Raw genomic sequence first — 13,729 nt, forward strand, 5'->3', positions numbered from 1 at the left:
TGTGTGTGTATGTTGGTATGTATGTGTGAGTGTGTGTATTGTTATATGTGTATGTGTATGTGTGTGTCTCTGTTCGTGTGTGTGTCTTTTGTTTTGTTTGTGGTATTGTTTTTGTTGTTGTTCACTTTTAATCCCCCTTCAAATTTCTTTCTTTTTTGTTTTTTCATTTTACTTTTTCAGAAAAAAAATGTGTAGTTGGGTGAAATGGAAGATAGGAAGGATCTAATACAAATTGTAGGTTTAGAAAATCAGTTATTAGAAAACATTGTATGATTTTATTCAAAAATTATAAAAAGCACATAAAAACAAGTAAACAGTTATCTGTGAAGTGTTTCAGAAAGAATCTTTACACTGTTTGAGCATGGAGACATCACATGTCATTCAGAGCAGGGGCAGATCAGTTAATACCCTTAAGAAAGGAAACCACGAGGGATACAAAGTCCCCTCCACACTTATGTCATCTCTTTATGGGGATTCCTGGCCTCATTGTGCCCCCTGCTGGTCATGAGCTTCCATGCAGCTAGGTTTGTCATGGCGTACATTGAAGTTGCACAGTCTGGCTTTAGAAATACTTTATGACTAACTTCAGTGTTCATGCAGCTCAGGTGAAGGGAGAAGTGGATCTAGTTTAAATGGGGATAATGACTTATATATACATCAGAGATTTTTAGTTGTGTCAGTATCACTGTAATATCCCTCTAAAGCCAGGTTCCTCCTTGGTGACAGTTGGATCTATCTTTTGCAGTTCCCATTTCTAAAAAGATAATGACAGGAGATAACAGGGTCTTTCCTGTCTTCATCAGGTTATACCCAGAACAGAGAATCTGTTTTCAGAGTGTAAATCACTCACCCTACATTGTATAATAAACGGAGTAAAAAACTTACACAATGATGGTACACAGGACAGAGACTGTTGACATAAATACCTGAAATGCTGCAGCAGCTCAGAACCTGGCTGAACCTTAGAAGCTGAAATAGTTTCAAACTCAGTGATTAAATAAGACTGCAGTTATACAAATACATAATTAGTGACAATTCTGCTTAGGGAAAGTAAAAGGACAAACCAGTTGAAAGGTCTGAATCTCAGAGTTCTGCCATTGGAATCATTCCATAATTGTAGGGACTATCAGAGATTGAGCCAAAAACCAAAGAGCATACATGGGCTGAACCAAAGCCCCCAGGACATATGTAGCAGATGAGAAGCTCAGTCTTCATGTGAGTTCCCCCACAACTAGAGTGGATACAATCCCTAGAGCTGTTGCCTGTTTGTGGAATGCATTCCTCTAACTGGACTCTTGTCTGGCCTAATGGGAAAGTATGACCCTAAATCTGCATATACTTGATGTTCAGGGTTCAGTGATATCCTGTGAGGCCCTAACCATCTCAGAGGAGAAGGACAAGGGCGGGAGTGACTGTATTTAAGGGGAACAGAAAGAAGGGGTGAAGCTATAGGACATTAAATGAATAAATAAATTAGTAGATAAAAGCCCCCTTTCAATCTCCTAATTATCATGTCCAATTAAAAATAAACCCTTCATCCTAACACAGGGTATTCCATATCACCTTTATAAACAGCCATTTTTCTATGTGCTACATCTGTCTGCTCTCTATCCAGAGATGGACTTCCTTTCTCAAACTCCAGGACAAATCCTCTCCTTTATCTTCTGTCTTTGTCTCTTATCACATGCCCTCTTTTCCTCTGGGGAAATCAAGACGCCTTTATCCTGAGAACTTGGGTTCGGGTGTCTTGGGAACCTACAGACATAACTTTACCATCACCAGTGTTGTCCTGCAGCTGTCAGACCAAATTTCTGATAATGTTGAAATGGCAAGAAATTTCAGATGTATATGGTTGCTGTTAGTCCAAATTCATCACATCAGAAATCATGGCATTCATCTCCTTCCTCAGAGACACATGAATACAGAAGCTATAACTGACTGGGAGACCTGAAATAGATAATTTAAATCCAACATTGATTTCAGCACTGCTGTAATCAACTCTCAGTTTATGTTGGGAATATTCCTGAGTTGTGCCCATTTTGTACCAGCGGTCATGCTGCTCTTCCAATGCTGCAATATCACAGCCACTGGTGTCTGCCTGCCATAAGATTCAGGGGGTTGAGGATCAAAAAGGGAGAACCCTGCTTTTGAACCTCAAGGAAGGAAGGCAGCTTATCATGTTTTTTGATAATAAGCCTAGAAATAAAACTTGAGTTCTATACTATTGTTCTAGAACACATGGCACAAGCATTACAAATGGTAAGGGTTTATAGATATGGTATCTGCAGTAACAGTACTCACATAAGAAATTCTCTAAAAACATTAATAAGAAAACTTAAAAATGAGCAAGAAAATCTCCCCTTAGCAACAAATCCTTGTTGAGTATTTTATGTTAAGTGTTGATCATTGAGTGATGGGACCCTGGAATTCAGGGCTATGCACCTCTGTCAGAGTACAAGATCAGGATTGGAGTGATTTTGATTAGTAAACTGATTATTTGCATGTCCTCCTTCTGTATGGTGAGCTCCCTGTTGGAAGTCTAGAAGATCTGAATGCCAAGAGAAGATAAATGAAACAAGACAAAGAAAATTGGAAAAACATTATATCACTATCTATACTTTAGTGTGTATGTAGCATCTTTACAAAACTTTATTTTTGTTATTGTTTCATTTCCTTTTTATTTAAAAATAGATTCTTTGCTCATATAATATATAATCTGAATATATTTGCCCTTCTTCTACTCCTTCCACTTTCTTTCCATCTCTTCTCCTATCTGGATCTACATCCTTCCTGTCTTTCATAAGAATAGGTTCCTATGAGGTAAAAATAAAACTGAGCAAAATAAAATGCCATTAGCTTAAAGAAAAGTTATTAAACTGAAGTTGGACAAGGTAAATTAACAAAAAGTAAAAGAGTCCCGAGAGAAGCCACAAGAGTCAGAGGCACACTTGTTCAACCACTCAGGAAGCCCATAAAAGTACTAAACTGAAAAGAATAATAGATATATAAAGGACATAAAAGAATCTTTTCCTGAAGCAGACATGGGTGAAATGATGTTTTGATAAAGAAAGCACGTGAAAGAACTTTTGATGAAGGAATGAAAGTGAATCCCTAACTATCCCTGAGTAATAATCATTAACCTCAGGAATCCCCACAGTAACCTGAAATTCTAAGTACAACATTAGAGCTGATTGTTTTTTTATATTTTATTAATCATTCCATTCATTTATATCTAAGTGATATCCGACTTTCAAGTTACACGTCCACCAAATCCCCATCCCACATCCACATGCTCCTCCCTCCACATTGCCTGTATGAGTATGCTCACCCACCCACCCTCTCCAGGCGCACTGCTCCAGCATCCCACTATGCTAAATCAACAAACCTCCACAGGCCCAAGGGCCTCCCCTCCAATTGATGTAATACAAGACCATCCTCTGCTACATAGGTATCTGGAGCCATGAATCCCTCCCTGTACATTCCTTTATTAGTGTTCTAGTCCCTGGGAACACTGGGTTGTCCAGCCAGCTGATGTTGTTCTTCCTATCTATCAATCCCCTAGCAATCCCCTCTGCTCCTACAATACTTCCAGAATCTCCCCAACAGAGGTCCCTGAGTTCAGTCCAAGCATCCACATCTGCATGGGTCAGTATCACAAAAGATAGGGAAGGACAGTACACACACATCAAAGAAAAAATCCACCTGATGAAATCTCAATTCTGAACATTTATACCCCAAACACAAACCCACAGACAAAATGGCAACCCAAAGATTAGGAAAAGATCTTTACCAACCCAACTTATGATAAAAGGCTAATATCCAAAATATACAAAGAACTCAAAAAGTTAGAATCCAGAGAACCAAATAACACTATTAAAAAACGGAGTACAGAGCTAGATAATTCTCAACTGAGAAATCTCATATAGCTGAGAAGTACTTAAAGAAATGTTCAACATCCTTAGTCATCAGAAAAAAATGCAAATCAAAATGACCCTGAGATTCTACCTCACAGCTGTCAAAACAGCTAAGATCCAAAACTCAAGTGACAACAGATACTGGTGAGGATGTGGAAATAGAGGAACATTACTCCATTGCTGGTGGGACTGCAAGCTGGTAAAAGCACTTTGGAAATCAATATGGTGGTTCCTGAGAAAACTGTGAATAGTTCTACCTGAAGACCCAGCTATACCAATAGTGGGCATACATCCAAAAGATGCACCAACATATAACAAAGACACATGTTCCACTATATATATAGCAGACTTCTTTATGATAGCCAGAAGCTGGAAACTAAACCAGATGTCCCTAAATAGAGGAATGGATACATAAAATGTGGTACATTTACACAATGGGGTACTACACAGCTATTTAAAATAATGACTTCTTGAAATTCGCATGCTAATGGATGGAACTCGAGTTTATTCTTAATCACATAATGAAATATTTTGCAAGTAAATCTGAAAACCAGGATGGAGGTGGAACATAAACCTTGCACATAACACCAGATTGAAAGATTCTCATATCTGCTGGCCATATGATGTCCACTGAGATATGTAACATGGTATATTGGGGCTCATTTCCTATGGGAGTTTTAAAGTGAAGAGGAAACAGGAGTTGGGTTGAGTCTCTTTTTAGCAGCTGCTGCTATGTGGAGATATTGCTAAGTGGTAAGCAGGCTTGTACTAGCAGAGAGAGTGCAACTGCCATTGTTCCTCCTACCAGAGCCTGCAGGGTATTTGGCAAGCAAGCCAGGTGCAACAGCTAGGAACTGAGGTTAGGCCCACCAGGCAGGAAGTGTTCTTGGTAGGCCCAGGCAGTTTCCAGTGGTGAAAGTTTCAGGAGACTGCTCTCTGCCCATTGACATACCATTCCTTTTATGAGGGAAGCTCTCTGACAATCCATGATAAGTAATTCTTACACATGTTTATTTCTTCTGTATAGGATCTTATATATGTGGGGTGGGTGGGGTTTCTGACAGAAGATGCTTTCCATTTCCTGGTCTGAGATGTTAGGGATGCCTCATCTGCATGTGGAGGTGTTTGGGGCACTGCCACTGTGTGGTTGATTGTCACAATCCTATCCGTGGGAGTGCTGTGGTCATGTAACAGCAGCCCGGTCAAAAGGAGGTAAAAGATTTCCTACCATTCTCTGGTATATATGGAGTTCTGGGGCTTGCAACTCACTCTGGTTTACCAAGTTTCCCAGCATGGGATACTGCCCCACATCTGCTACTTTTCTCTTTTATAAAGAAGAGGTGTCATCAAAATAACTGTCTCCTATGTTCGGAATGGTTTGATATTGAACCAAGATCTGAATAGTAGCAAAACCTATTCAGATGCATTATCATAGTTAGCTATGGAGGACCAGGAGACTCAAGATGAGGTTGTTACTTTATAGAGGGTTTTCCCAAAACCTATTTCCACCCAACCTAAAAGAGGGGACTTTTGCCCCTAGATCAAGCAGAGAGAGGTCACCCAGAACCTCCTCTGACTGGCGATCTGAATTCTTGCTTAGGCTGAGAGGCTAAACACTGCAAGGGAATATAAATAAAAGTTAAAAATCCCTCTCTGGGTTCCCTGAGGGACAAGCCTGACTGCATAGGGGTTGATGTCAAAAGTATCCCCTCTCCAGGAAAAAGACATTGGGATGGGTTTGGCCCTCATGCCTCACTGGACAACGACAGGGGAACCGGAGCCATTACAAGGTCCCCTTCAATAACGGGAGATCAGGCCTCTAACCCTGCCATCGCAAGTTTAGAATTGCCACAGCCCTTCTATACTTAGAGAAGGGAGGAGATGTCTGGGCAGCCCTGCTTACACACTGAAGGCCTAAAATCAACCATAGGCCTAAACTCGGCAATAGGCCTGTCATACATGTATACTAACACCAAGTCTTGGGTCTCTGTGGAAAAACATTGAAACAGATGGCTAAAAGGTATTGTAAACAGGCAGCTTTTGTGGAAATTTACCAGCCTGAGTAGTCACGGGCCTTGTAAATAGGTAGTAAGGACAAGTGATTCATAGGCAGAGTCATAGTGACCTGTCCCCTGAACATTCAGCCGATACCCGGTTCTGAAAGATATCTGTATTCCCCCTGAACACCCACACTCCAGTGTTATCCCTTTCCCCACATCCTGCCTTTCTGTGTTTATAACCCCTGTGTGAATGAATTACAATTTGGGAAAAAATAAATAAATAATTTTTTTAAAAAAGAAGTGTCATCAAAATAACTGTCTCCTACGTTGGGAACAGTTTGATATTGAACCGAGATATGAATAGTAGTGATCTTTGCAATGCTACTCATCTGCTGATGTAGAAAACTGATTGAGGCATGGTATCAAAAAAAGCAAGGCTGCAATGGCTAGTATGGGGTAAAGGAGAGGAAGAAGCCAAGCTACCAAGAGGTTAGAGAACCAAGGGACAGGGGTGTTGCCAGCATAGCCTGCCCAGACTTTCTCCAGGAGCTCTGTGGGCATTTGCACACCTTGTTCTAACAGATCAGATTCACTGACATAGAAGCATAAAGCACAATTGGCTGCCAGTTCTTCACTCACTAAGTCCAGTGGTTTTTGATACTAACTCCTGCTAAGGAGGTTATCTGGCATTGAAGGAACTCAAGGCTGTCTGCAGTGGAAGCCAGTGACTGGTCAAGCTTGTCCTGAAAATCACTGGCCACATGTTATTTTGGGCATTTCAAGGGGAGTCCTACAAGGCAAAGAGTGGGGAGGAATGAATTAAATTCCAGGTGAGGTCCAGGAATTGTGAATGGATAATGGCAGTCATCAAATCGAGGAAATTATGGTAAACTTTGCCTAAATTCATATGTAAGGGGCAGTGGTATGGTGTTTGTGTGAGGACATCATTTCTTCACTTTCTTCTGTATTCTGGACATAGACAAGGTCAGTATAATTAAGTTACTGGATTCATATCTCTTATCCAAAGTCACAAATATGACACTGTAGTTTGATATTACAGATTTGATTTAAAACTCATTCCAAATTAATTTGGAACAATAAAAAACCGAGGATATTAAGAACTATTCTCAACAATAAAAAAAACTTCTAGGGGAATCACCATGCCTGACCTCAAACTGTACTACAGAGCAATAGTGATAAAAACAGTGTGGTATTGATACAGAGACAAGGAAGAAGATAAATGGAATAGAATTGAAGATCCAGAAATGAACCCACACACTGATGGTCACTAGATCTTTGACAAAGGAGCTAAAACCATCCACTTGAAAAAGGACAGCATTTTCAGCAAATGGTGCTGGTTCAACTGGAGGACAACATATAGAACAATGCAAATCGATCCATTCTTATCTCCTTGTACAAACCTCAAGTCCAAGTGAATAAAGGACCTTCATATATAACCAGATACACTGAAACTAATAGAAGAGAAGGTGGGGAAGACCCTAGAATACCTAGGCACAGGAGAAAAGTTCCTGAACAGAACACGGATGGTTTAGGCTGTAAGAGCAAGAATTGACAAATGGGACTTCATAAAATTGCAAAGCTTCTGCAAGGCAAAGGACACTGTCAATAGGACAAAATGGCAACCAACAGATTGGGAAAAGATCTTTACCAGTCCTACATCCAATAGAGGGCTAATATCCAATATATACAAAGAACTCAAGAAATTAGACTCCAGACAACCAAATAACCCTATTACAAAATGGTGTACAGAGCTAAACAAATAATACTCAACTGAGAAACTCGAATGGCCGAGAAGCACCTAAAGAAATGTTCAACATCCTTAGTCATCAGGGAAATGCAAATCAAAACAACCCTGAGATTCTACCTCACACCAGTCAGAATGGCTAAGATCAAAAACTCAGGTGATAGGAGATGCTGGCGAGGATGTGGAGAAAGAGGAACACTCCTCCATTGTTGGTGGGACTGCAAGCTGATACAGCCACTCTAGAAATCAGTCTGAAGGTTCCTCAGAAAATTGGACATAGCATTACCTGAGGACCCAGCTATACCACTCCTGAGCATATACCCAGAAGATGTTCCAACATATAGCAAGGACATATGTTCCACTATGTTCATAACAAACTTATTTACAATAGACAGGAGCTGGAAAGAAGCCAGATGTCCTTCAACAGAGGAATGGATACAGAAAATGTGATAGATTTACACAATGGAGTATTACTCAGCTATTAAAAACAATGAATTCAAGAAATTTTTAGGTAAATGGATGGAACTAGAAAATATCATCCTGAGTAAGGTAACCCAATCACAAAAGAACACACATGATATTCACTCACTGATAATTGGATATTAGCCCAGAAGCTTGAAATTCCCAAGAGTCAACTCAGAGACCACATGAAGCTCATGAAGAAGGAAGACCAAGTGTGGGTGCTTCGGTCTTTCTTAAAAGGAGTAACAAAATACTCAAGGGAGCAAACATGGACACAAAGTTTGGTATAGAAACTGAAGGAGGGGCAGTCTGGAGACCATTCCACCTGTGTATGCATCCCATGTGCAGTCACCAAAGGTAGACGCTGATGTGGATACCAGGAAGTGCATGCTGACAGGAGCCCCATACAGCTGTCTCCTTAGAGATCTGCAAGAGTCTGACATATTCAGAGGCAGATGCTCACAGCTAACCATTGAACTGATCAAGGGGTTCCCAATGGAGGAGTTAGAGTAAAGACTGAAGGAGCTGAAAGGGTTTGCAACCCCATGAGGAGAGAAACAATACCAAACAACCAAAGCTCCCAGAGTCTAAACCACCAGGCTGGGAGCACATAGGGTTGGATAATAGCTCCAGCAGTATATGTAGGGGAGGGTGGCCTTGTCCAGCATAGGTGGGAGAGGAGATCCTTGGTTCCATGAAGGCTGGATGCTGAATGTGGAGGAAATCGATGGCTGGGCAGTGGGAGTGGTGGGTAGGTGGGAGCACAACATAGTAGAAGCAGGAAGAGGGAGGATGGAATAGGGGGTTCCTGGGCATGAGGAGGTGGGAAATCGGGTAAGGGAATAACATCTGACATGTAAATAAATTATCCAATAATAAAAACAAAAAAACTTTATGATGTACAGGAAAAAAATGATTTAAAAAAATGAAATGCAGGCCAGACAATACAAAATGTTCAGCTTCTCCTTCTCTTCATTATCTGAACTGAGGGATTAATATGAAACTGGAGGACACCATGGAACCAGGTCACTAACCCTTACCCAGAAGAGCTGCATAGGCTCAGCCCTGTGAATGGAACATCAAGAACTGTGCTAACAAATCAAAATCAGATTTTCGAGCTGAAGAAACCCTTCTGTCAGTGGAAGAATTTAAAGATAGATTTAAATATGCTGCTGATGGTAATGATTATAAGAGACTGTTTGATACCACATGTTTGAAACTTTATAGCATTCTTTTATATGGATATACAATTGATGTTTCAATAAAGTTCATAGGTTATGAATAAAATATGTATGTGTAATATTAATTAAGAAAGAATACTTACTTGTAATGGTAATTTTAATGTAAATGTGTGATCCAGAGGAGCTATAAAAGTATGCACTCATACCACCAACTGTGAGCATATTGTCACCAGCATTTGCCGCCGTTGTAGTTTTGATCTGAGCCATTCTGACATTTGTAAGATGAAATCTCAGACTCATTTTGATTTGAATTTCACTGTTGGGTAAGGATGTTGAACATTGCTTTAAGTGCTTCTCTGCCATTAGTGAATTCTTTGTTAAAATTTCTGTTTAGACCTCAAAACCATTTTACATAGGATTATTTGGTTTGCTGACATTTAGTTTGATGTAAGTTTGAGTATGTATTTTGTATATCATCCTTATGTCAAATGAGGAGTTGGGGAGAATCTTTTACCATGCTCTAAGCTACTGTTTTGTCCTATAGATAGTAAACTTTGCCTTACAGAACATTCTCAATTTCATTAAGTTCAATTTATTGATTGTGGTTTTTAGCAACTGTACTATTGGTGTTCTCTTAGGAATGTTGTCTGCTATTCCCATGAATTCTAAGATATTCCCCATATTCTTTCCTTTAGGCTCAAGATAACCAGATTCACATTGAGGTCTGTGATCCAGATGGTCTTGAGTATTGTTCATGGGAACAGATGTGAATGTATTTGTACTCTTCTATATATAAACACTTAGTTAGACCATCACAGTTTGTTGATGCTTTGTTCTTACATTGTGTATTTCTGATTCTTTCTCAAAAGCTAGGTGTCCTTAAATATGTTTATTTGTGTCTGGATTTTTGTTTGATTCTGTTTATTAACCTCTCTTGTTTTATTCTATTGCACTGATGTTTTTATTACTATTGCTTTGTAGGACACTTTTAAAGAAGGGAGGCTGATACCTCCAGATGTTCCCTTCTTGCACAGGACAGTTTTAGCTGTCCAGCATTTTAAGGTTGAGTATTATCTTGTCAGTTTCTATAAAGAACTGTATTGAAATTTTGATGTGTGTTACATTGACTCTGTCGATTGCTTTTGGGAGGATGTTCATTTCACTATGCTAACCCTCCTAATCCAGGATCATGGCAGATATTTCTATATTTTGATGTCTTCTTAATTTTTTGGTTGAAGTCTTGAAGTTGTGTCATACAGTTCTTTCACTTGCTTGGTTAGAGTTAAAAGAAAGTTCTAATTTACTGATTGATGGGTTTTTCCGACAATAAGGTAGCCTGTCTTCATGACGACTGAGAGGATATTCAAATTTTGTCATTCATGTCTCTGTAGCATTTCCAGAAGAATAACATAAATTTTATGAACTAACACAAGTAATTTACCTCAGATTTTGTGTCTCTACAAACAAGGCATAACTAACCTAGGAGACGGTTTATCAATTTTCTAGGGGGTAACTAAGAAAGCTACATACTTAATAGAGTGAAGAAACACAGCTCTCTGCACTGTCCCTCAGATTATACATAACTACTTTATTTTGATGTTTTCTTTCACTGACACAGGGCAACAAATATTTATCAATATTATTGGTGACATTCACATAAAGATTCTAGAGAGCACAAGAGCCTTTTATTCACAGAGAATCACTAAGAGAAGAAGAAATTTTAGTCACACAGGTATGTCTCCTAAAAGAAGGAGATAAAAATCAAACAACTGCACTTCATTCAGAAAGCTGAGAGCGGAGGTTCTTAATAACCTCTTGATCTTTTTGCTATCTGTAGGGACAGAACTCACTCTAATTACCCAGAATGATTATCTCAACTCTTCCATGATTAGACTATTAGCCATCCTTAGGGAAGGTGTCACAGATATATAAGGCCTCCTGATCTGTATGTTGTTGGTCAGAGAGCACACAAGGCTCTAAACTTTAGGAAAAGAACCCACCATCATGGTTACAACTTCATAAAATAGGGTCTATACATAAACTTTAAGCTTTATTGCTCAATGGGATTTGGAATGATATGGAACTGATTGTTGACAAAAGACCCTTTTCCAACTTTAATTGTGTTGAAATATACCTATAATAAACTGCCTAGCATAGACTCCTCAATGTCTGATCCAGGTTGAAAAAGTTATTTTCTACCATGTTCACATTCTCATTTCTTCCCATGCTTTGTTTACTGCTAGGACACCTGCAGGGACATCCTCAAGAAATAAAAGTTATTCTAATAGAAACTGCTTTGAGCACTTAGAGATAAATATTAGAAAAGTTCATTCCTAAAAATACACACACACACACACACAGAGAGAGAGACAGAGAGAGAGAGAGAGAGAGAGAGAGAGAGAGAGAGAGAGAGAGAGAATAAGAGGCTAAAACCCAGATATTTTATTAATGTATTTCACTACAACTTAGAATTATGTATTTTACATATGCTTTACACTTACATCTTTTCAGACCTGGGTTCTGATATACTGTGAACAATTTAAAAGGAAATGAGACCTAAAAAATGGGCACTTGTGCATACGGGATATTTATACAACACACATGCTATGAGAACTATTTATTTATTAATTTTTAAAGTTCTTTTTCTATTTTAAACTGAAAATACATTTCCTACTTCAATATATTCTGAAGATTGACTTCTGCTCCTTAACACCTTCCCAATTTTCTCCCAGCTTGATTGTGTTTCTTTATCTAATTTGAAAAAAACCAGGAGCTATACATAATGAAAAAGGAAAACAAAGTGAAATGAAGGAAAAGCAAACAAACAGGAATATGACAATACAAACAGAAGGAAAGTCACCAGAAACAAAGCACAAGAAACACATGCGGATGCAGAGACACAAGTAGAAAATACTCTATAGAACAAAGAAGGGCAAGAGGTATTCATTGGACTATGAGAGTGGCTAGTGACTGTAGGGATGATTACTGAGACAGGAAAGGAAGTAACTATGGGATCAAACACTTATGTATAAACTTAGAACCTACCTCAGTTAACAAGTACATACCTTCTGTTAGTAAATGAAACTCATGAAAAGTGGTTTAATAATATTCGCACCAATGTACAAGAATTATATTTTCATGAATTTTGCATTCTCATATAAATATTATTCACATCTTATGAGGCTGGAATTTCTGTTGGAAAACACAGCCAGATTTAACAACACACCTGAGATCACTTATTACTTAAGATTGTGAAGGAGATTTTGCACAGATGGTGATTTGATATTTATAGTTCAAATTCAGATTATACTTCACTCCCAACAATTTCAAAGTTCTGGTCTCTCAGGATCCACTGGTATTTTTATTATGAATCATCACACTGCTTCATTTTATTGTTTCACTGAGTAACAAACATCTCAAAGGAGGTTGTCACTGGTGAAGTGATTGACATGTTATGGTGAACTGTAGGTTTATCCTAAACCAGCATCACTTTATACATAGATGTTCTTTTACAAAGTTGACAAAGGAACAATAGGTCTGTGAGGAGGAGGCCATTAGTGGACAATCAAAATTACAATTTCTCAGCAAGTCTAAAGGTAAGACTTTATGTCACCTGAGGCTCAGGGCATTTTCCTGCTCCTCCAGGGTTTTTTACACACTCAGGATGTGGTTATACCACTGTGTCTTGCACAGTAATAGACTGCAGAGTCCTCAGATGTGGGGCTGTTGAGCTGCATGTAGGCTGTGTTGGAGGATTTGTCTGCAGTCAATGTGGCCTTGCCTTTGAATTTATTATTGTATCCAGTAACACCATTTCCAGGATAAATCCATCCAATCCACTCCAGTCCCTGTTCAGGACTCTGCTTTAACCAGTACATATAGTAGCTGGTGAAGTCATACCCAGAAGCCTTGCAGGACAACTTCACTGAAGTCCCAGGCTTCACTAACTCAGCTCCAGACTGCTGCAGCAGAACCTGGGAGTGGACACCTGTGGAAAGAAAGGCAGAGTGGATTTTATTGTCACCTTACATCCTGTCTCCACCTCAGATTTGGAACTGGTGAGCACCTTACCTGCAGTTACTGACAGGAGAAAGAGAAACACCCAACTCCAGGCCATGGTTAGACTCAGAGTGTTCAGGAAGAAGACACTGATCATATTTTGTTTTCAGGACATCCCTCTATTTACTACCATAGACTCAGGTAATTTGCATATTCATGAGTAGCCAATTTTTTATATAAGGACCTAGTCCAGCTGGCTAAGCATTGGAGGGGAAGGACTGAAAAGGCACATGGGTCAGGCAGCAGGATGCTCAGGTCCAAGTCTTAATTCTCTCTGAGAAAATGCATTCCATATACTATACCCTGAGCTCTGAGCAGATGCGGTGGATGTAATTTCAGGGACTAAGC

The 13,729-nt window shown here is 39.2% G+C and overlaps 1 gene segment (V, D, J or C); it reads right to left on the reverse strand.

Annotated features, from left to right (window-relative positions):
* Positions 1-12,981: 12,981 nt before the first annotated feature.
* On the reverse strand, positions 12,982-13,459 carry LOC114636281. The segment is given in 2 exon segments: positions 12,982-13,310; positions 13,394-13,459. Coding segments are annotated over 2 exon segments (375 nt in total).
* Positions 13,460-13,729: the final 270 nt, after the last annotated feature.

The sequence above is a fragment of the Grammomys surdaster genome, unplaced genomic scaffold (assembly GCF_004785775.1).
Source record: "Grammomys surdaster isolate TR1022 unplaced genomic scaffold, NIH_TR_1.0 123402, whole genome shotgun sequence".
NCBI lineage: Eukaryota > Metazoa > Chordata > Mammalia > Rodentia > Muridae > Grammomys > Grammomys surdaster.